The sequence below is a fragment of the Cucurbita pepo genome, chromosome LG08, assembly GCF_002806865.2.
Source record: "Cucurbita pepo subsp. pepo cultivar mu-cu-16 chromosome LG08, ASM280686v2, whole genome shotgun sequence".
Lineage (NCBI taxonomy): Eukaryota > Viridiplantae > Streptophyta > Magnoliopsida > Cucurbitales > Cucurbitaceae > Cucurbita > Cucurbita pepo.
The window spans coordinates 6,148,577-6,170,081 of NC_036645.1; the positions used below are offsets into that span (position 1 = coordinate 6,148,577).

At 35.6% G+C, this 21,505-nt stretch overlaps 4 protein-coding genes and 1 long non-coding RNA gene across 5 annotated transcripts; 2 read left to right on the forward strand and 3 right to left on the reverse strand.

Moving 5' to 3' along the window:
- The first annotated feature begins 1,973 nt into the window (after positions 1-1,973).
- On the forward strand, positions 1,974-3,523 carry LOC111799785 (IRK-interacting protein-like). The gene is made up of 2 exons (XM_023683264.1): positions 1,974-2,096; positions 2,219-3,523. Exons 1-2 carry the CDS (start codon positions 2,034-2,036, stop codon positions 3,521-3,523), a joined length of 1,368 nt encoding a protein of 455 aa, XP_023539032.1. The 5' UTR covers positions 1,974-2,033.
- A 2,320-nt stretch (positions 3,524-5,843) lies between these two features.
- LOC111799948 lies at positions 5,844-6,785 on the reverse strand. The gene is made up of 3 exons (XR_002815941.1): positions 6,429-6,785; positions 6,298-6,330; positions 5,844-6,173 (listed from the first exon to the last, which is right to left on the reverse strand). It is a non-coding gene; the product is annotated as an uncharacterized LOC111799948 (long non-coding RNA).
- A 272-nt stretch (positions 6,786-7,057) lies between these two features.
- Positions 7,058-11,061, reverse strand: LOC111799947 (methylsterol monooxygenase 1-2-like). The gene is made up of 5 exons (XM_023683482.1): positions 10,492-11,061; positions 10,067-10,389; positions 7,616-7,763; positions 7,485-7,517; positions 7,058-7,360 (listed from the first exon to the last, which is right to left on the reverse strand). The coding sequence occupies exons 1-5, from the start codon at positions 10,819-10,821 to the stop codon at positions 7,292-7,294; spliced, it is 903 nt and encodes a 300-aa protein (XP_023539250.1). The 5' UTR covers positions 10,822-11,061; the 3' UTR covers positions 7,058-7,291.
- Positions 11,062-11,555: 494 nt separating this feature from the next.
- Positions 11,556-15,983, forward strand: LOC111799949 (protein cornichon homolog 4-like). The gene is made up of 4 exons (XM_023683484.1): positions 11,556-11,922; positions 12,763-12,944; positions 15,341-15,463; positions 15,560-15,983. Exons 1-4 carry the CDS (start codon positions 11,851-11,853, stop codon positions 15,591-15,593), a joined length of 411 nt encoding a protein of 136 aa, XP_023539252.1. The 5' UTR covers positions 11,556-11,850; the 3' UTR covers positions 15,594-15,983.
- Positions 15,984-17,012: 1,029 nt separating this feature from the next.
- On the reverse strand, positions 17,013-19,229 carry LOC111799950 (RNA polymerase II transcription factor B subunit 5). The gene is made up of 3 exons (XM_023683485.1): positions 19,148-19,229; positions 18,783-18,873; positions 17,013-17,456 (listed from the first exon to the last, which is right to left on the reverse strand). The coding sequence occupies exons 2-3, from the start codon at positions 18,815-18,817 to the stop codon at positions 17,279-17,281; spliced, it is 213 nt and encodes a 70-aa protein (XP_023539253.1). The 5' UTR covers positions 18,818-18,873; positions 19,148-19,229; the 3' UTR covers positions 17,013-17,278.
- Between the last annotated feature and the right edge of the window lie 2,276 nt (positions 19,230-21,505).

The following is a 21,505-nucleotide window of genomic DNA, read 5'->3' on the forward strand; positions in this document are numbered from 1 at the left end:
ATATATGAAAAAGATGGGGAGAAAATACGTTTCTCTTCATTATATGAGAAGGACGTGGCTGTGGATGTCGATGAAATTCCTTGGCCTATATTATATGGGAAGAACATGGCTGTGGATGGATATGGATGCATATATGAAAATTCTGGACTCCTGCAATATAGAGTACTTAATATCGTCATATACAAAATCAGATATGGTCGAATATCTCTCGACAAGATATGTGATTTGAAATAAAGTGTCATAATCATGTTAGACAAAATTCCATGTTTAAATTTATTCAATTTCAGAGTATTATTTTTAAGGTTTTAAGTTACAATTAATTAGTGGATCAATGGACATAAGAGTTACAACCTTTCAATTGATCATAAATTTGAACGTTTATTTTTAAGATTATAAACATTAACCGTCCAAAAAAAGGGTCATTTCTTCAAAACCGAAACTTTTGGGGTCAAAATTTGAAATTACCCTCTCCTTACATCACAATCATTTCTTGTATTTGCATTTATGGGTCACTCTTCTCCTTCACCATCTCATTGTCTCATTTATTATCTTCACATGTCATGCCAGACTGTTCGAGAGCAATAGAGAAGGAGAAGATCTCATAGTAATTCTATAATATATTTTGTTCGAGGAGATAACTACGGAAGATCGTCGGAGATTGAGACATATATGTATGAGAAATAAATAGGGTTGGTGAGTTGCTATCAAAGTCATAAATATTGGCCACAAAACACAATGTTCCACAAAACACAAAACACTAGTCACAACACATCACTATCATCCATTATAAATGTAAAATAGTCTTAATTTTCATAACAATCTTAGAATTAAGGATATACATAAATTAGATCGAGTAAGAAAATTCTTTTGAACATACCCAAAATTTTTAGTTGGTCGGGTTATCCATAAACATGACGTGTTAAAGTTTCAATTTCATCTCATTAAACCAACTTTCACTATTTTTTTTTTTTTTTGGGTAACATTAAAAGTTTGATGTTATTTTAATATAATAAAATTTGAAACAAAAATGTTGATGCTAGCCAAGACCTCAACCAATTGACTAAAATAAAGTGAGAAGAAGCTGAAAATGAAAAAGTCAAAATGCAATTATAAACATATTTGAATAAATTCAAAACCCTAAACCAAAAAAGGACAAAAATAAATTGAATAAAAAATGATAGCATTTCTTTACATTCTTTCTTTTGACCAACTTTCTCTTTTTCCTTCCCCCACAAATTTATTTTATTTCTAATTAATTATTAAAATTTTTAAATAAATAAAACAAATTAAATTACATATTCTTTAAATTGTGTTTATTTAGTCTCTTTATTTAAAAAATTAATCATATCCTTAAATTTTGAATTATATTTTAAAATAATTTTTATCATTAACAAAAAAAACTCTAAAATACAGAATATACTTCTCTTTTTTATGTTATATAAAAAAAAACTGAATATACTCATAAAAAAGAGAATATAAGTATAAAAGGGAACACAAATAATAAATAATTCAATTGCTTTTTTTTTTAAAGACCAAAATATAATTTCATTTTGGACTTTTTGAGAAGACTTTTAAATTTTCAATAAATAATCATTTTGATCATTTTCTTATGTTAAATAATACTTAGATTATTACTTTATTGACTTTATTGACTTCATTCATTTTTATAAAATATATTTAATTTTTAATTTTTAATAAAAAATTCATAAACTTATTAAATTTAGAAATCTATTAAATATTTTAAACATAATTCTAAAATTAACAAAAATTAAAAAATTAAAAATTTAGGGAAAAAGTAAGATTTTCATTTATTGTAATATGAAAATTTCACAATTTTTTATTTTTTATTTTATGGGTTATGGACGTTTCCCCATTTTATTGAATATATAATATTAAGAGTAAGAAAAAATGTCTAAAATAATTTAAAAAAATAATTAAAAAAATTAAAATAAAATAAACAGATTCGAACTCTAGATGTATATAAGACCCAAGTTCAGAAAAATAAAAAGAAAAAAAAAAACTAAAAAGAAAATATGAAAAATATCGCTCCTTCTCCCTCACCTCTCCACCATTGCCGGTCTTCAGCTCTCTCCTCTGTAAATCTCTCTGTTTCGATTTAACCTTAAATTCATTTTCATTTCTTCTTCAAATCTTTGAGGATGACAAACCAAATTGAGTGATAATCTCTGTGATTTTTGTTTCTCTGTTTGTTTTGCAGATCACTCACAACAGTGAGAGAACAGAGGAAGAAGATGAGTTCAACAGAGCCACTCCAAGAAGTCGTCCGGCCTCCCAGACGCCGCTCCACCACTATTCTCTCGGCGGCTGTGGTGGCGACGGGATTCTTCCCAAACGCAGCACCAAGAAACGGCAGGAGTTGGCGGCTTCCGTCAACGGCGGTGGTCCGGTGTCGTGTACCAAGTGCCGGCCACATGTTCGAGAAAAGTTCTCTGTGGTTCCGTTGGATAGTAATGGTGTCGCCAAGCAAATTTTCTCAATGGCGAGCCCTAGTGGAATGTTGAAATCGATTGTGACATCGTTGACAAGAAAAAGCCCTAAATCTATGAAGGAAGAAACGGATTGGGCGGCGAGAGAAGAGAAGTGGAAGATTGCGTTAGGGGAAATTTCGCATAGACTGATTCATGCTACGAGGAGAAGAGATGAAGCGATTCTTGAAGCTTCGAGGTTGAAAAATTCCATGGCGGAATTGGAGAAGAAACTCAATAAACTCGAAATTTATTGCCATACCTTGAAATCCGGACTCGATGAATGCGCTCCAAATCCGCGAACACCTAAACAAGAATTTTCAACAAACAGCGATCCGATTCCAGATAAACTAATTGCGAATTTCTTATCGTCAGTTTCCGAATCGCGATCGTCAATGCGGCAGTTAAGTCGATCACTGGCAATGCAACTCCGTCACGTCGGAGGAAAAACCTACGAGAGGATTCAAATTCTCCTCAAATCGAAAAGCCCTAGAACCTCACTTTTGTTCCATCTCGAAGCGATTATAAACAGAGCATTCTTCGAGGACTTTGAATCGATAGGGTTTCAGAAGAACTCACCGAATCAGATTCTAAACCCTTCGAATCGGACTGAATCGAACATCGCATCGTTCAATCGGCTCCACCGGCTGAGTTGGGAGGAGGTTCTGAGCAAAGGAACGAGGCATTTCAGTGAGGAGTTCAGTAGATTCTGCGATCGAAAGATGAGCGACATTGTTGCAATACTCGAGTGGAACAGAGCCTGGCCGGAGCCGCTGCTACAGGCGTTCTTCGCGGCGGCGAAGAGCGTTTGGCTTGTTCATCTTATCGCCACCGCCGTTCATCCGAGCTTGCCAATCTTCAGAGTGGAGACCGGCGTGAAATTCGACAGCGTTTACATGGAGGACATCGCCGGAGATAAAACCAGAGAAGTAGCTCCGGCGACGGTGAGAATCATGGTGTCGCCGGGATTTTATGTGTTCGATAATTTGATTAAGTGCAAGGTTCTGTGTAGGTACCACGCTAATCTTGATAATTAGTCTTNTTCATTTATCTTATATGTATTTTATTTTATTTTTTTTCCTTTAATTTTGTTAAAATCTAAAATTCACAGATAAATTTTAATTTCAAATCTTTCCTTTCTTCTTTCCTCTTTCCTTTCTTATTTACCTATTAATTTTTTTGTTCAGATTCTTCTATAGTTTAATAATTAGAATCTTCAATTTAGATTTTCTAATCTCATAAAAAATTAATACTTTGAATTTTATTTATAATATAATATCTCAATAATTATATATTATATTTCATAATCTTTATTATATACTATCAACCATAATTATCAAATTACCAATGTGCCGAGTAATTTTACTAGTCATGCTTCGGATGACTTCTAGTTGCTCGAATGGGTTGAGGAGATGATCTCCTTCTTGATTACGCCATCATGTAGCCCTTCTAGTTTAAGTATCTTGTAGATACGATAGTTTGGACAACCTCTAGCTCTTCAGGTCGGCCAAGGTATTGTTCGACCTCGTTTTTTATTACTTTGACATGCAATTTTTCTAGTTCAAGCTGCCTTGCAGCTAAGGTAGCATGGTCGTCTCAACCACCAATTGCAAAATGACTTCTTTTTAGTTTTCGAATCCTGATTTGAAGGTAATGATAAACTCGTAGAATATCTTTATATTATGTACTTTGTTAATTAGTGCATGATGTATGGCGTTTTTGAGCACTTGAAACATTGAAAAGTTTTTTTTTGATCCGTTGGTTCGAAGTTATAGCATTAAAGATAGAGGAAGAAAAGGAACGTCTTTATGAATAAAAGTTCTCTTTTTTTAAGTCAAATCTAACTTTCTTTTAGCCTTTTACAGCTTTCAAGCTTAAAGAACCATCCATTATTGTTCACTTAAAAGAAGAACTAGAATAGACAAATATCTACCGATCCCTGTTACCACTTCAATTTTATGTATTGTGAACAGTAACATCCGAGTCCATAAACTATCAAATTTTCTTAACTTTTCACTTTATATATAAAACTTTTGAAATTTTATTGAGAATTTTAGAGGATAAATTTAAAAAAAAAAAGGTAGAAGAAAAGGTGCTCGAGATGCCTTAGAGACCTAACAAAACTAAAATAAAAATGTCAACAAAATTGGAAAATTTAGCTCCGTTCGAGATACACTTTCGTCATCTACCATTGAAAAAGGTTCGTCGTTGCACATTTATAGTCAGATCCTCGTCATCGACCTTTGCTGGAAGAAGAGGTGCAAAACCTCGGGTTTACGGGTGAAGAAGAAGAAGTCCAACAATGGGCAAGTCAGGAGTAGTGTTTCTCATTGTTTATAGATGATTTTAGGAAAATTTAGTAGCGGTAGTTTTATGAATGAGCTTTAAGATCGTTTTTTTTTCGAATGTCGTAGATGAAATTAGACTTTGCTAAGGCTGACTTAAGCTTCGTTTACCTCACAAAAGTAGATAATTATCAAATTAAGTCTATCATAGTAAGTGGACATACGGTTGAAATGCCTAAAGGCTAGATTGGAGAATGTTTAATGCACAAATAACACGTAATATATGAATTAAAAGAAGATATTAATAAATTGAATGATTATGAATATGTTATACAAGATACGACGAACTAGAAGTATTTAAAATGTATGATGGAAAGACCATGATTATGAATCACATCTCAAAAAAAGTTGAAATCGTGAAATATATGAAAACCCGAGTAGGAAAAAGTAGACAACGAGTGATTTAATTGTGCATCATATCATTGAAGTCATGATTTAATTGTGGGACCTAATATATGTTATTGGCTAGTAAACACATATTTTTTTTACCATAACTTTGATGGACTAGCTAACAATAATGAACAAGCTAACATAAAAGTAAGTAAAGGAACTTGGAACGAGCATACAATCATAAGCAACACGTCCTGAACAAGCATGACCATGACATCTAATGTAACGGTCCAAGTCCAAGTTCATCGCTAATAGATATTGTCCTCTTTGGCTTTCCCTTTTGGCCCAAGTCCACCATATATTGTCCTCCGACTTTCTCTTTTGGCCCAAGCCCATCGCTAACAGATAGATATTATCCTTTTGGGCTTTTCCTTTCGGGCTTCCCCTCAAGGTTTTAAAACCGGGAATGTTTCCACACCTATAAAGGGTGTTTTGTCTCCTCTCCAACCAATATGGGACATCACATCCCACATATTGTCACATGCAACATGTCCTAAAGCGGCGTCTTTATAAATGTATTTATTTATTTTTAATTTTTAGGTTTATTTTTATTAGACAGTATTCAAATTTTCAAACGGATAAAATTTATAAGCTTTATTTTTACGAACACCCCATTTAAAACAAAATCGATATCTAACATAACCAAATATATCAACAAGTTCACAACCAAAATACATATTTATATTAAGAGTATTGTCTGCACAACAAGGTTAAACCACACACCCCTAGCTAATTCCCATCCCATCCCATCCCAGTCCCTTCCCTAACTACCTCGACGACGATCATATGGATCCCGATTAAGTCATCTTCAAATCAGAGATTACGTAACATCGCTACCAACCCGAAAAACCCGTCTTTCAACATATGAATCCCTTATCATTGTCTAGTCTGATTTAACATCTTGGGCTATGCTGTAGTATGATGCTTCACTGATCTTCGCTTCTTCCTTCAACTGATAACATGAACAAAAACAATTAGAACGCACGAGTCACCGACAGCATAGTAGACGTTATATCGATCAGGAACATGAGAAAAACAGTAGCAGTAACATATATGATCCTTAAGAAAAGGCTTACCTTCTTAAGGATCTTCTTTTGGTAGCGGTATCCCTGAGGAAGTAAACAAATGAGTAACTTTTATGAGGATGATTTTACTGGAAGAACAAGTGGGCGGTAAAATTATAAGAAGAGCAGCATTGCATAACTACCTTGTCAGTTCCGTAAATATAATCACAGTAGGTAAATACTGAAGCAAAGTTGCTATGGCTTTGTCCTCCAACATAGTGATGGTAATCATGATGGTCCGCACCACCGTAAAATGGTATGAGTTTGGTTACACTCCAGGGGAAATCGTACCTGAATATAATAATATTCACCAGGGATGATCTCTACCCTCATTATAAAAGCACAATCCCAAGGAAAAGAAACAACACTTCATTCATATTCATATTTCCCTCCCGCTACCTTTATTCCGGTTTTAAAATGCATCTTCTAAGGGGAGGTTTCCACCCCTTGTAAGGAAATCTCTTACACACCCTTCTAAGTAAGGTTTCGTTCCCCTCTTCAACGAATGTAAGATCTCAAAATTCNGGGAATGTTTCCACACCTATAAAGGGTGTTTTGTCTCCTCTCCAACCAATATGGGACATCACATCCCACATATTGTCACATGCAACATGTCCTAAAGCGGCGTCTTTATAAATGTATTTATTTATTTTTAATTTTTAGGTTTATTTTTATTAGACAGTATTCAAATTTTCAAACGGATAAAATTTATAAGCTTTATTTTTACGAACACCCCATTTAAAACAAAATCGATATCTAACATAACCAAATATATCAACAAGTTCACAACCAAAATACATATTTATATTAAGAGTATTGTCTGCACAACAAGGTTAAACCACACACCCCTAGCTAATTCCCATCCCATCCCATCCCAGTCCCTTCCCTAACTACCTCGACGACGATCATATGGATCCCGATTAAGTCATCTTCAAATCAGAGATTACGTAACATCGCTACCAACCCGAAAAACCCGTCTTTCAACATATGAATCCCTTATCATTGTCTAGTCTGATTTAACATCTTGGGCTATGCTGTAGTATGATGCTTCACTGATCTTCGCTTCTTCCTTCAACTGATAACATGAACAAAAACAATTAGAACGCACGAGTCACCGACAGCATAGTAGACGTTATATCGATCAGGAACATGAGAAAAACAGTAGCAGTAACATATATGATCCTTAAGAAAAGGCTTACCTTCTTAAGGATCTTCTTTTGGTAGCGGTATCCCTGAGGAAGTAAACAAATGAGTAACTTTTATGAGGATGATTTTACTGGAAGAACAAGTGGGCGGTAAAATTATAAGAAGAGCAGCATTGCATAACTACCTTGTCAGTTCCGTAAATATAATCACAGTAGGTAAATACTGAAGCAAAGTTGCTATGGCTTTGTCCTCCAACATAGTGATGGTAATCATGATGGTCCGCACCACCGTAAAATGGTATGAGTTTGGTTACACTCCAGGGGAAATCGTACCTGAATATAATAATATTCACCAGGGATGATCTCTACCCTCATTATAAAAGCACAATCCCAAGGAAAAGAAACAACACTTCATTCATATTCATATTTCCCTCCCGCTACCTTTATTCCGGTTTTAAAATGCATCTTCTAAGGGGAGGTTTCCACCCCTTGTAAGGAAATCTCTTACACACCCTTCTAAGTAAGGTTTCGTTCCCCTCTTCAACGAATGTAAGATCTCAAAATTCTAGCGGTGGACTTGGACTATTACAAATGGTATCAGAGCCAGACACGGGGCGGTGTATCAATGAGGACGCTGGCCTCCAAGGAGGGTGGATTGTGAGATTCCTTACAAGGGTGCAGAAACCTCTCCCTAGAAGACGTGTTTTAAAACTATGAAGCTGACGTCGATAGGTAATGGGCCGAAGTGGACAATATCTACTAGCGGTGGACTTGGGCCGGACTTGGGCCGTTACATCTATGTTCTTGTTATTGGATGTTAGTGTTCTCTTGTCGTATGTTTTCGTGGACGTGGTAGAGATAGAAATAGTGACCTTCCCATATGCTTTTACACTAAATATCAGCTTATCACTCCTCTCTATCATGTCTATAGAAAACATGGCACGGAAGAAAGCTATGAACATCTAGTTATCTCAGTCTTTGTATGAAAGAGACGAAAGAAAGAAACTCCAGAGAATATGAAATATTAGTACATAAAGCTATTCATGTTCAGCCAAAGGGTTGGGGAATGTTGAGCCACAGGAAACCCACCAAGACGGAAGCTATGTCCTACATGACCAAAGAAAATGATTCTCTGACACCGCATTTATTCCCAGCCATAAGCCTTGGCATCAATTACTTTTCATTTCTATCCCGACTGAACAATTTGGAGGTCAAATCAAAGGATTCTTATTTGAGTAAGCTTGGCCCCTTTCAAATGTCAATTTACTTTTCTTTCCCTTCACTTCTCTAAATTTACTAACAGTTTCAAAACGAGGACAGTCAACATGAAAAACCGAGCTACCCTTAAGTCCAAGCTCATAACTAGCAAATATTGTCCGTTTTGGCCAGTTACGTATCGTTGTCAGCCTCACGGTTTTAAAACACGTCTCCTAGAGAGAGATTTCCACACCCTTATAAGGAATGTTTCGTTCCCCTCTCCAATCGATGTGGGATCTCAGAATCCACCACCTTGATGTCCCAGCGTCCTTGCTGACACATTGCCCGGTGTCGGACTCAGATAAGGAATAACCTATTCCATTGTGCCAGATGCAGTTCTCTACGGATGTCTTTCTACAAATCAGCTCCTTGTTCCTTTTCCTCCCTTTTCCCAACAATCCCAAGGCTACAAAATTTGACATTAAGTTTGAAGAACACACTTCCACAAGGGGTAAACCTGAAGCTTCACAAACAACCACAATGGAGTGTGAGATCAGGAGGATTAAGAATGGGTGTGAGCTAAAAGTTCCCTTAAAGCAAAGAATGTTTGAACCAATAAGGATCAATTATGATCTTGTTCATGATCTTTGCTCGTCAATATCCTCGCAGCATTCCTCCCTTCATTTCATTGTAATTACCTACCCTATATGCAATTACACTCATAAAACCACTTTTTGTTTTTCCTTTCCTCATACATTAACTTCATTCTTCTCTAACATCTATAGTCTATGTCCATAACCTTAAAGCATAAAGAGGTAGTGGGTCCTTATTAGTTTAGTAAATAAGAATCAAGCTTCATAGGCTGGGATTCTCATAGAAGATTTATACGTTCTCTTAAGCTAAGTAAGGAATCTCACACGATCCCACATCGTTGGAGAGGAGAAAAACCTTGAGGGAAAGCCCCAAAAATGACAATATCTACTAGCGGCGGTGGCTTGGCCTTTCCCTAACTTTATGAAGAATGTGAAAGCTAAGAAAGTTGAAACTAGAAAATTCAAAGAAGGGCAAATTCAATCTTTTCAATGTATCTCAACAACTTCAAACTTTCATTATATCAAGTTAGTAGGAGCAATGATTCAGTATGCAATAAGTTCATGCAGTAATGATAGGATAAACATATACCTATATCTATAGATAAATATATATATAATAAGAAAAAGGGCAAGGAAGATTTAAAAAAAGAAGAAAGCAATAGAGCAGATCCCAGTCCTAGTCAACAAAAGGCAAGTTCATCATCCAAGATCCTTGAGATGAAAAGTACTTTAACACAAAGGGGCATTGGCAAAGAGATAAAAGAATGCAGAAAATTTAAAGGCGGCATCATTCTGTCGCAGTCGAATAAAAGCAGAACAGAGAGATAATAGGTTTAGCATTCATACCCACTATGCGTTTCAATTGCTTCAATCTGCCTTAAAGCAATCCATAACCAGAAGGTGATCATATGACCAGGAACCATAGCCGGACCAAGAAAAGAGGGAATTCCAAGGATCAAAACCTCAGCCCAATGAGCATAAGGAGCTGCAAATCCAATTGGAGCAGTGTATTCATGATGAACTCGATGGATTTTCTCATACCCCCATTCGCAATGGAGGAATCTATGAACCCAATAATTGGTATAATCCTCCACCATGAAATAAACTACCAACTGGGAAACGATTTCCCATCCAGAAGGCAATGGCAAGCCCGTCCTGATCCCAATCATCTAATGATCCAAAACAAAGAAGAAGAATCATCGTCAATCAAAATCTCAAATAAAATAAAATAAAAAGTGGGGGAAATCGCAAAATCGAAACCCAGGATTTACATTAATGGAAGGGTATGAAACGAGCTGAAGAGGGCCAACAACAAGGAAGAACATACGCATGACATCCTTGTAGCAGCGGAAGATCTCGGCGGAGGGTAATCGAACTTTGGGCTGAATTTTGTATTTATGAATCCCAGAGACATGGAAGAGCTCGAGGAAGATGAGGGGAAGGGGAATAAGAGAGAAAATCAAGAAGAGGAAGAGAATGTTGTGGCAATAGAGGAAGTAATTGGATTTGTCATGGGAGTAATTAAACCAGAGGGTTTCGAAGTAGGTGAGATTCCGGCCGAGGGCGGCCTGGGCGGCGGAGAGGGAGTGAAAAGGCAACATCGGGTGGAGGAATCCACCGAAGCGGCGAAAAGGGGTGAGAGAGGAGAGGAAGAAGAGAGAGAGGGAGTTAAATTAATGCGGGAATTTTGAAAAGAATAAGAGGAAGAACATGAAATGGTAGGGAGAAGGAATGTTTGGTTATATATAAATGGTATCCACCATGGCCACGCCTTCCAAAGCTTTTTCACATGCCTCTACAAACTCTCACTCTCACTATCACTCCTCTTCCTAATATTTTTCTTCTTCCATACAAATTCTAATTGTTTATAAATGGTTAAATTCTTATATATTTAAAAATTCCAATGATATTAGCTCTATCATTTAAGAACACGAAGAACACGAAGAACAACCTTTAATTGAGTGTGTCCATTGCTAGGAGTGGAATATTAATTACCATGTTAGATATGAATGTGTCGAGAGGCCGAAACACCATTACAGGCACTTCTTTCTATACCCATAATTTTTGTTGAATTCTAACCTAGCAATTTGTACGGTGACAGTTCCACTGTAAAATCATGTAACGTCGATACATAACCGAGCATTTTCTGTTAGATATTAAACTTGTTTCATACACGTCTAGATACATAAATTTGTGGATATACGAGGGATCTATGGACTTATTTTAATATTTAAAGAATGATGACATATATTAGATCATTCATGTATCACAACAGATAGATTCATTATTTAATATATAGTTTATATTTTATAGAAATAGTTGAATTTTTCTTTTATGTCAATAAATTTATAATTTAAGCATTTGATTTCTAAAGAGGCCGGAAAACATTTCCGTCCGAAAGGATCGTTTGAAATTTGACTCGCTAACCGATCGGCGATGGCGTTCGGCAACGTCGAGTTCTTCCGGTCATCCTAACCCACTTTCCAGTTCAGCCCTGATCTCTTTCTACTGCATCTTCACTCACAGCTGCCATCTTGCTTGGAAATGGTGTTGCTTCAATCACTCTGTTCGCCTTTAACCAAAAATCACTGGTAATATAGCCTGAGACAGCGGAAGAGGAGAGGAGTAGCATGGGGGATCTATATGTGTGGCTCGTTTCATTCTTCTTTCTCATAGCTCTTCTGATTGTCCTTATATATCAGGTAAATTTGAAACCCTATCTCGTTTGTTTTTCTCGAATTATCTTCAGTTCAAGTTGGTAAAGTAGAATCTGTTTGAATCAAAGACGGTTTATGTCAAAATTTCGTAGGCGGATACATTGCTTACCATTTCTTATCGTTAATTTGAAGTAAATGAGTATTTCGATTCACGTTTTGTTCAGCTCGGAGGGATTAGTGTTTTGCACAATTATGTTCACATATTCGTCTTCGCTTGTCAATTTGGAAGTACTTTTCTAGAAAGCGTAAATCTCGACTGCACCTTGGATTAGATTTGTACTGAGTGTTCAAGCAGCGGCTGGCGATCCTTGTTTTTTGTTTGTTTACTTGTTATTACTATTATTTTCTTTGGATTTCACGTCGAATTATTAATTTTTTGCCATGCTCTCTGGTGTTCTTGTTTTAGTAATTTGAACTTTTTATTGCTTTTCCCCAATTTCTTGAAGTTTTGATCTCATTTGTTATGAGAAGGACAATTAATGTTCAAATTTATGAACATATGGTCAGCTCCCCTCTGGCTTAAGGATGTGATAGATATGGATACCGTGGGTCAATACAGCATGTTGGCTGATTCTTAGTTTGAGTGTTCTAATATTGATCGTTAGAATATCTATTGGTAGAAACTCAATTTGAAAGAAGCTGGTAGTGAGTATGAGCTCGTATTGAAACATATTCGAGGGTTTTAAATTTATATTTAGAAGTTATTCGAATCGAGTTTTCCTTTTGTAACTAAACGTATCAATTGCCTCTTTTTGAACATTTGAAGTATGAAAGATCAAAATCAACTTCTTGTTTAGTAATTTATTATCATTATCTTTTGTGTAGCTCATGTGCTTGGCGGATCTCGAGTTCGATTATATCAACCCTTATGACTCTGCTTCTCGAATTAATAAAGTGATTTTTCCGGAGTTCATATCTATGGGAGTATTGTGCCTCTTCTATCTTTTAACGGGGCATTGGGGTATGTCAATACTTTGTGGACCCTACATATATTACAATGTGAGAATGTAAGTGTTCTCATCCCTCACCTTTAATTGAACTTATTATCTAAATCAAGTAATATCTGTTACAATTTTTATGCACTTACAAAGATTCCTAGAGATAAGCGTGTATGCATGATTTGTAATGTCCTATACTGTTTAACCAAAGAAACACATGATTATGAAAGTATAGGCTATTTGCTTCTGATTTTGAGCATTCAGAAAAACCATAGCCTCCCATTGATTTGACAGATGTTAAATTTGATGATTGTCCTCAAAGCTAGATCTACCTTGTAGGATTGGGCTTACTGTCAGGGCATAGCTTAGATCTAAGAAGCACAAATACGGCCATGCAACACAGATACAAGACAACATGAACATGGCAATACGTTGATTTCCAAAAAAAGTAGGACATAACTCGTTGGTAACATGTTAATGTTATTTTTAATTTTTAAAAAATACATTTGTGTATATTTGGACATATTATGAATATCTAATACTTTTAATGTAAATTTCTATCTTTAAACATCAAAAGAACATTTATAGATAACGATAAGATAACAATTGACAAACAATGTCAACAATATCCAGTATATGCAATATCCAATAAGTCTTATAAAAAAAACTACAAGGTAGAATCAAACAAAACAATCCTTCTACAGATTACATATTTTCCCCATGTTTGTCCTCTTTACTGGTGGTTGACAACGACTGACAATGGTTGTTGGTTGTTGTCATTGATGAGCAGCTGTGAGTTTTTTTCCCCCTTCATGGATGCAATCGTGAATTGAAGGTTTGAAGATATTGAAAAGAAACCCTAGTATTTTGAGGTTTATATGTGTGGCTTCAATTGTTGGGTATTTTGCTTTCTTTTAAATGAGCTTAAAAGACTTAAAACTTGAAAATTTGTAACATTACGTGTCTCAGTCATGTCTTTGTGTGTCCCCAGCTGTGTCCAAGTGTGTTCCCATTGTGTCAGAAAATGAAAGAAAAAAAGAATGATAGACACACAAAACAGCGTGTTGAACATGTGCTGACATGTCCGACACTTGGCCATTTTACAATTATTGGTGCTTGATAGGCTTAGATCATATTGATACATGGTTGTAAGTAGAGTACATTTGGAGTTTGGAGAATATGCAACGGTGCTAATTAAGTAGAATACATTTTACTGGACCAAGGAATATGACTTACCGTTGATGTGTTTACAAGGTATAGGGTTGGAGCTTGCTTGGCTTCCATCTCTGAAAATGCTTGTGGTAGCGTAGAATGGTGGCAGGACTTCATTGATTGAAAAACTAATATACTATGCCTTTCAATCATTTGCTTTTAAAAACATTAAGCTTATTAATACTGTTTCTACGTATGAGTTCCATTGTTTTGTTATCTACCTTTTATATATGTTTTCGAAAGCTAAGTCAAATGGGTCATCAAACAGGGTCTTAGAAAATAAAGTTAGTGATTATAGATTTCTAGAGTTTTGGAAGGTAAGAAAGAGAGAGCTCCTATTCCCCTTTTCTTTTTCCATAATATATAGAACATGTCCTCATTGTTCTCAAAGTGCCCTTGGTCACTAAAGCCCTTGGTCCACACTTTCTACCAAAAGGATCAGGATCTTGTTGGCCAGGACATGTCCTCTCATTTCTGTTTCCTGGAAAATAAGGATAAAGTTTCCTTATGGACTTTAGGTCTATTAGTTTGTATCCTCAAGTATAAAACTATTTCTAAATGTCTTGATAATACCATTTAAAAGTATTTTTTGAACAGTTGTTTTTGTTTTTGAAATATAACTAAGAATGAAAATGTTTACTCAATTTATGTTGTTTGGAATTGGACTATGACATGACTCTGTCGGATTGAGTGGTTAAGGCACCATTCAAAGGAAGAATCCTTCTTTGGCTCAAAGTTGAAGGAAAAGTAAGCATTATGACAATTATGATATTTTGGTGATTCACCTCCCAGCTATTGCGTTCGCAGTTACCTGTATAGTTGGGTGGTCGTGTTTGCAGCTCGTTGCAGCATTTTGATAGAAATAAAAGACTTTAAGTTATATTATAAGATAGAAGGATAAAGGAATAGGAATACAATTAACTCTCCAAGTACCTCCAAGGTACTTGGAACATCCCTCTTGAGCACCTAAATCAACTGAACTATTCCCTACCTCCATCCCTTTTTCACTTCTTTTAATTGTAACTCAACTCCGTTACTAATTGAGTATAATAAATGTGGGGTGAGGATTTGAATGGTGTGAGGATTTGAACTTTTGATCTCAAAGAACTAAGGAAGCACTAGTACACTCTTACTATCCTAATTATAACCCTGGAAGTTACCCCAAATGGCTTTCCTAAAATTACCGTCCCCCTAAAACACACCTTGATGTGATATGCATATCACTATACTCAGCAGTTTTTACTTGTGATCAGGTATCTACGAAGACAGCACCTGGTAGATGTTACAGAGATATTCAATATGCTAAACTGGGAAAAGAAGCAACGGCTTTTCAAACTAGCCTATCTAGTTTTCCTCCTCTTCCTCTCTGTATTTTGGTACTTCAAGATGGGAAAGCCTTTTCATGTTATTGTTTTGATGCCTTTTCTAATCTTAAATGCCTCTGACCGAGTTTGCCTGATTTGTGATTGCAGGATGATATATTATGCTTTGGAAGATGATGAATAAGTAGAAACAATTGTTTGCATGCAGTTGATTGTATCTTAACGGCTTGTGAGTTGAATTTCTACCCTTCAGTATCTCTTTCTGAAGCTCCCGCACTTTGCAGATTTCAAGGACATTCTCGTTGGGCTAGGAACTTCAATCTATTTTGGAGAGAGATTTAGCGCTTGACTGCCTCTAATTTGCACCTTCTCCACTTCAAATCAGGCTTGTCAATACATTCTGTTAGGTACTTTTCATGGTTGAAATAACTATGATGATTGATGTCTCCCTCTCACACACAAGCTAGCACAGACATTTTAGGCAATGGCAATTCCTATGTGACTATGAACTCGATTTATAATTATGGAGAAATTTGAGTCTAAAGGGAACAAGTGTTTAAGACTCACATTCTTTACTTATTATTTCTTGTGATTTTCTTTGAGATTTTTTTTTTTTTTTTTTTAGACAAGAAAAAGAGATTGATTCTTAATGAATATGTTTCATTTTCAACTGGAAATGAACACTCTGGTATGACGTTTAGTTATCTATAACAAAAAAAGAAAAATGCTCGAGCATTTGACTTGCGAGCATTATGTTTGTCCAAGCTAGGTTGTTTAGTTGATGAAATAACATATATTGGACAAAATTTGATTCGCGAGAATTATGTTTGTCCAAGCTATGTTGTTTAGTCGATTAAATAACATATATTGGACAAAATTTGACTCGCATATATCATCGATCAAATGGTCTTCTAGTTTTTTTCATAACATAACAGGGTGCTTCATAATCGTGATATATCATATTTATTATCATATATTGATTTATTATCATTATTAAAAAATTAAGAAATTCGATTGAAATTGAATCGAATGATTGATTTTGTTTGTTGAGATTTATTCTATGATTTCATTTTTAACTCTCTTTTCAAAAACTATATACTTCCTCTTAATTTCTTTTTAAGTTTGAACTTTTTCTTAAAACTCCGATTTGGATGGTTAGCCAAATTTTAAAATTTGGCAAACATTTAACAGAACAAATGTTCATAGTTGGGAAAAAACAAAAGGCAAAAATGAAAAACAAGACCGTAATTTATCAAAATGTGTTGATTTTCATCTGTTAAAAGATCAATCAAATCAAACCAACCTGAAATTTATCAAAATATTGAGCACTTTCTTTCACTAACTCTTGCTATGGGCTCCAGAAAGTTCATTCAATCCTTCAACAAGAACAGCCCAAAAACTAATTTATCAGACCTAGTTAACAACATGTTGAACTCATTTTAAAAGAAAAACAAAGCAAAAACTAGCAACCAAATTTAGTGCCCCCTCTAGGTTAACCTAATGACTTTATGGTGAATAATAGAAGACCCGAAGAAAATGAGTGCAAGTCATGATGATCATCTATCTATAATATAACATTACATATTTTCTTCATGACCAAATGTAGTATGCCAAGCAATTGTTATTTAAAAATAGTCGAAGTTCGAACAAACTGATTAAATATTCACAAATATCTTACGAAAACAAAATCAGTCGTTTTTAGGTTGAGAATTACTGGCAGCTCATAGTCTCCACCATTCCAGATCTTCAAGTTTGTTGAGATATATTGCAGTAATACAAGTGAAACAGTTGGGACGAAAGATAAGTTTTAGAAGTAAAATCTATAACTTCGAAGTCCTTCACTACCAACACAGTGAGGGGCAGAGGGGTTCAAGTAGGTTTCTCATACGAATTCTGATCTCGAAATTCAGACATGGCGCTTCGAATCATATCAGCTACATTGGGTTGCACAAACATGTGAGTATTATCCAAAATATGGATGATAAATCTATGGGATGCAGGTAAGGAAGCATTGTAGTTGATGATAAATTGTCCCATAGGTATGTCACTGCACCAAGGAAGAAAATCATTTCTATGATCTAAGAAGAAAATAAAATTTATCTCAAGAACAGAAAGAAAAAAAAAATCCCTAGAATCTCAGTTTAAACTCCCTCAGTAAAACTAGGATAAAGTTGTATCAAGGATCCCCAATTCAAGATGGGAAAGAAAGGTAATATCAGTTGCATAACAAACATATATCAAGCTTTGCAAACAATTGCAAATAACAAATTTTATGAACCAAGGAATCTGCCAAGGTCATAATTCTTCAAATCCTCTTTACATTCAATGAGAAACAAAAACTCATAGCAACATTCCAATGAATCTATCCCAGTGTTTATAAGAGATCATCAAGAAAACAGGGAGAAAAGAAAAGAAATGAACAAGATCCCAAGTAATCTACAATATCACAATGACAGTTTCTAGTCAATCAAAAGCGCTGTAGCTTCCAATGTCATACTAATTCTGAAGACTCTATGTAACAGCCCATGCCCCCCGCTAGCAGATATTGTCCTCTTTGAGCTTTCCCTTTTGAGCTTCCACTCAAAGTTTTAAAATGCGTGTACTAGGGAGAGGTTTCCACACCCTTCTAAGGAATGCTTCATCCCCCTCTCTAATCAACGTGGGATACCACAATCCACCCAAGGCCAGCGTCCTTGTTGGTACACCGCTCGGTGTCTGGCTTTGATACCATTTGTAACAGCCCAAGCCCACTGCTAGCAGATATTGTTCTCTTTGGACTTTCCCTTCTGGGCTTCCCCTCACGGTTTTAAAACGTGTCGGTTAGAGAGAGATTTCCATACCCTTATAGGGAATACTTTGTTCCCCTCTCTAACCGATGTGGGATCTCACACCCTATCCCAATGTCCAAAAGAGATCATCAAGTAAAAAGTGATGAAAGAAACGTAGAACATGACTCCAAAGTAGACAACATGACAGTAAAACTTTCTAGTCATTTAAAGAAGCTTTCTCAATTCAAATGTCAAAATGATCTCAAAGACTCTGTCCCAGTGTTTCAAGAGATCATCAAAGCAAATAGGGATTAAAAGAAGAAGAAGAAGAAGAAGCGAACATGACCCCAAGTATTAGAAGACAACATCACAGTCTGGTCTTTCTAAGCTCTGTCATTTCAAATGTCATAGCTATCACAAAGATTAATGGACAATATCACAATGGCATGGCAGTTTCTAATCTCTAAGAAGCAGTGTTATTCAAATGTCAAAACAATTCCAAAGAGAAGATGAAACAACCAACGGAAGAAAACTAGATTTCACTCAATAATCAAACAAGAGAAAGTGCAGCCCAACAAAATCGATATCTATCTTTGAAGTATTACCAGGAGATGAATAGTCCTTTAATGGCATTAACCATGATGTCAAAACGTCCACGCTCAAAAGGAAGCAGCAAGCAACGAAAACTGAAAGCCCCTACATTCCGATTTCCAAGTGATTAATCAAGAATATTGAATTCTCAGAGGCTAATCGATTCGATTGTCATCGAGGAGTGGCCCAGAAGAACAAATTTGAACTTCCATAAGGGAATAAAACAAAAGGATGTTGATTTCGGAGCACGTCAAAGCAAAATTTATCCAGGAAATCGATCAAAACGTAAAATTAAGTTAGGAGAAACGAATACATAGTAGAACATCGCAAAACCCTAGATCGAGACAAGGCATCGGCGTAATCAGTGGCATGAACTTACCGGTGTGTTGTTCTTCAGCGGAGGAGAAAAGAAGGAAGAAGAAGATCCGTACGGGAACGCTCAAAGGACTGCAACTCAAAAACTAAGTAAAAAATAAGGTAAATTAATTAATAAAAATATACCCTTTATTATTTTAATTTAAATAAAAATAAAATGAATTTAAATAGACATTTGAAAGTGATTTTAAATATTGTTATAATTTTATTTAACCAATAAACCAAATTAAACAACAAAAACATCATTTTTATTTTTTATTAAAACCAAAAAAACATAAATAATAAATCTTTATTATTTTAATTTAATTTCAAATATAAACATTTCTCGAACAAAATTGATTAAGCAAATTGTCTCGTAACTTCTCTTCTCTCCATCGCTTGTTCACTTTAGCTATGAATTCTTCTATCCTTTTCTCCAGTTCGTCGTCATCGTCTTCTTCGTCACATCGCTCGGTTTCATCCTCATCGTCGACGTCTTCATCTTTCTCATCACATTGCTCGGTTTCATCTTCATTTAATTGCTCAATTTCGTCTTTCTCATTTTGACTGTCATCTTCATATTCATCATCGGCGTCATGTTCATCGTTACGAACACATAATTTAATGTGTTGATAAGGAGTATAGTACCCTTGATACGACCCTGGGTAGCACGACCCGTTTCGTATATGATAGGGAGATTGATGAGGCGGTGGCCGATGGTATGTCCCAATTATGAGAAGAATTATAGAGTTGAAGATTGAGAACATGAAATGAGGACTCCCAAGAAGCTTAGTACTTAGAAAAAATTGAGATGATTTTGAAGTTACCAACAAAACCACCGTCGCCGCCGCCGCCGCCGCCGCCGCCATGACAGCCACCACTCCCACCATAATTCTCATTCCCATTTTGCCATTCACTCCCTCCTCAAACCCCTCCTCCTATTTCTATTTATACTTCCATATATTTATAAATTGACCCCTAATGTTTTTTTTTATTATTATTTTTTCCTCAATCATTAAAGAACTTTTCATTTATTAAATTATGAATTCAAGTCCATAATTGTAAGATCCCACGTCAGTTGTAGAGAAGAACAACACATTTCTTACAAGGGTGTGGAAACATCTCCATAGTAGACGCGTTTTAAAAACTTGAGGAGAAACCCATAAGTAAAAACCTAAAAATGCTAGTAGTGGACTTGGGCGGTTACGAACGCTGGCCCCCTAGGGGTGGATCTCAAGAGAGGACATTAGGTCCCCAAGGGAGTGGATTGTAAGATCCCACATTGATTGGAGAGGTGAACAAAACATTTGTTATTAGGGTGTGAAAACCTTTCCCTCGTAGATGTGTTTTATGCATCAATTTATACTGTAACAGCTTATCATAAAGTTTAAAATTGAAAGTTGTAAAAGATCATGGATGTCCTAAAAAATGAAATGGACGCTTTATTCACGTAGCTATACTGGAATTTGTTAAATTGCACGGTCGAGGGTATTTTAGGAATAAATTATTAGGAGAGTTTGGGATGGGAATGGGAGGATTTGTTATTTAAAGTAAAATAGAAGCAAAAGCAAAGGCAAAAATCCATTGTTCTTGCATTAACATAAGGGATTAAGTGTTTTATATATAATCTTGGCCTTAAAGACTTTTCCTAAACAAACAACTTTCTTTTAATACCATGTGCCTTGCCTTATAAGAAACCCCTCTTAAAACCTTCCTGTTTTTTTGTGTGTTAAACATCATTATCCCTTTTCGTTTTTCAATCCGACCACAGTTTTCCGTCGACTCAAAACGGGGGAGGTCTTACCTTAAGACTATATTGTCGGTGATATAATATCTTCGGTGAGTTTCAGTTCAAAGTAGAGGCAACGAAACATTCCTTATAAAGGTGTGGAAACCTCTCCCTAGTTACACGCATTTTAAAACTATGAGGCTGAAGACGATACGTAACGGGTTAAAGCAAACAATATCTATTAGCGATGGGTTTTGGCTGTTACATATGAAGGCTTGTTTTCTTTTATAAAGTTCGGGTGAATTTTGTCTGTATTAAACGTGTCCTTGCAAAAGAGATGTTTTTAAAGATGTTTTCTTGTCTCCCTTTTTTTTCTGAATAAATCGTGGGACCTAATGGATTGAACTCAGTCTGCTACTATGAAATATATTGGTCTTGCAAGCAAAACCTCTTTAGTAAATTCTTTTAGATTTAAGTAGAGTCTCGTAAGACCATGATAAGGTCCCATTTACTTTCGAAACTATTAGTTTAGCGTAGCAGTCTTGGGTCGGAAAAAGGTTCTAAAACCCCTATTCCTAACACCAACATTAGAGAAACGTACACGCAATAGAAAAATAACGTACAAAATTATGTGATCCCGTATATCTATAATAA

What these genes read in the sequence shown, in the direction of transcription:
- LOC111799947 (XM_023683482.1), bottom strand. Translation starts at nt 10,821, where the DNA reads ATGTTGCCTTTTCACTCCCTCTCCGCCGCCCAGGCCGCCCTCGGCCGG. An exon ending in ATATTTACGGAACTGACAAG is followed by an intron (nt 7,518 to 7,615) that starts GTAGTTATGCAA and finishes TTACTTCCTCAG; the next exon opens with GGATACCGCTACCAAAAGAA. An exon ending in AAAAGAAGATCCTTAAGAAG is followed by an intron (nt 7,361 to 7,484) that starts GTAAGCCTTTTC and finishes TCATGTTATCAG; the next exon opens with TTGAAGGAAGAAGCGAAGAT.
- LOC111799950 (XM_023683485.1), bottom strand. Translation starts at nt 18,817, where the DNA reads ATGGTTAATGCCATTAAAGGACTATTCATCTCCTG. An exon ending in AAAGGACTATTCATCTCCTG is followed by an intron (nt 17,457 to 18,782) that starts GTAATACTTCAA and finishes TCCTTGGTGCAG; the next exon opens with TGACATACCTATGGGACAAT.
- LOC111799785 (XM_023683264.1), top strand. Translation starts at nt 2,034, where the DNA reads ATGAAAAATATCGCTCCTTCTCCCTCACCTCTCCACCATTGCCGGTCT. An exon ending in GGTCTTCAGCTCTCTCCTCT is followed by an intron (nt 2,097 to 2,218) that starts GTAAATCTCTCT and finishes TTTGTTTTGCAG; the next exon opens with ATCACTCACAACAGTGAGAG.
- LOC111799949 (XM_023683484.1), top strand. Translation starts at nt 11,851, where the DNA reads ATGGGGGATCTATATGTGTGGCTCGTTTCATTCTTCTTTCTCATAGCT. An exon ending in ATATATTACAATGTGAGAAT is followed by an intron (nt 12,945 to 15,340) that starts GTAAGTGTTCTC and finishes ACTTGTGATCAG; the next exon opens with GTATCTACGAAGACAGCACC. An exon ending in CTCTTCCTCTCTGTATTTTG is followed by an intron (nt 15,464 to 15,559) that starts GTACTTCAAGAT and finishes TTGTGATTGCAG; the next exon opens with GATGATATATTATGCTTTGG.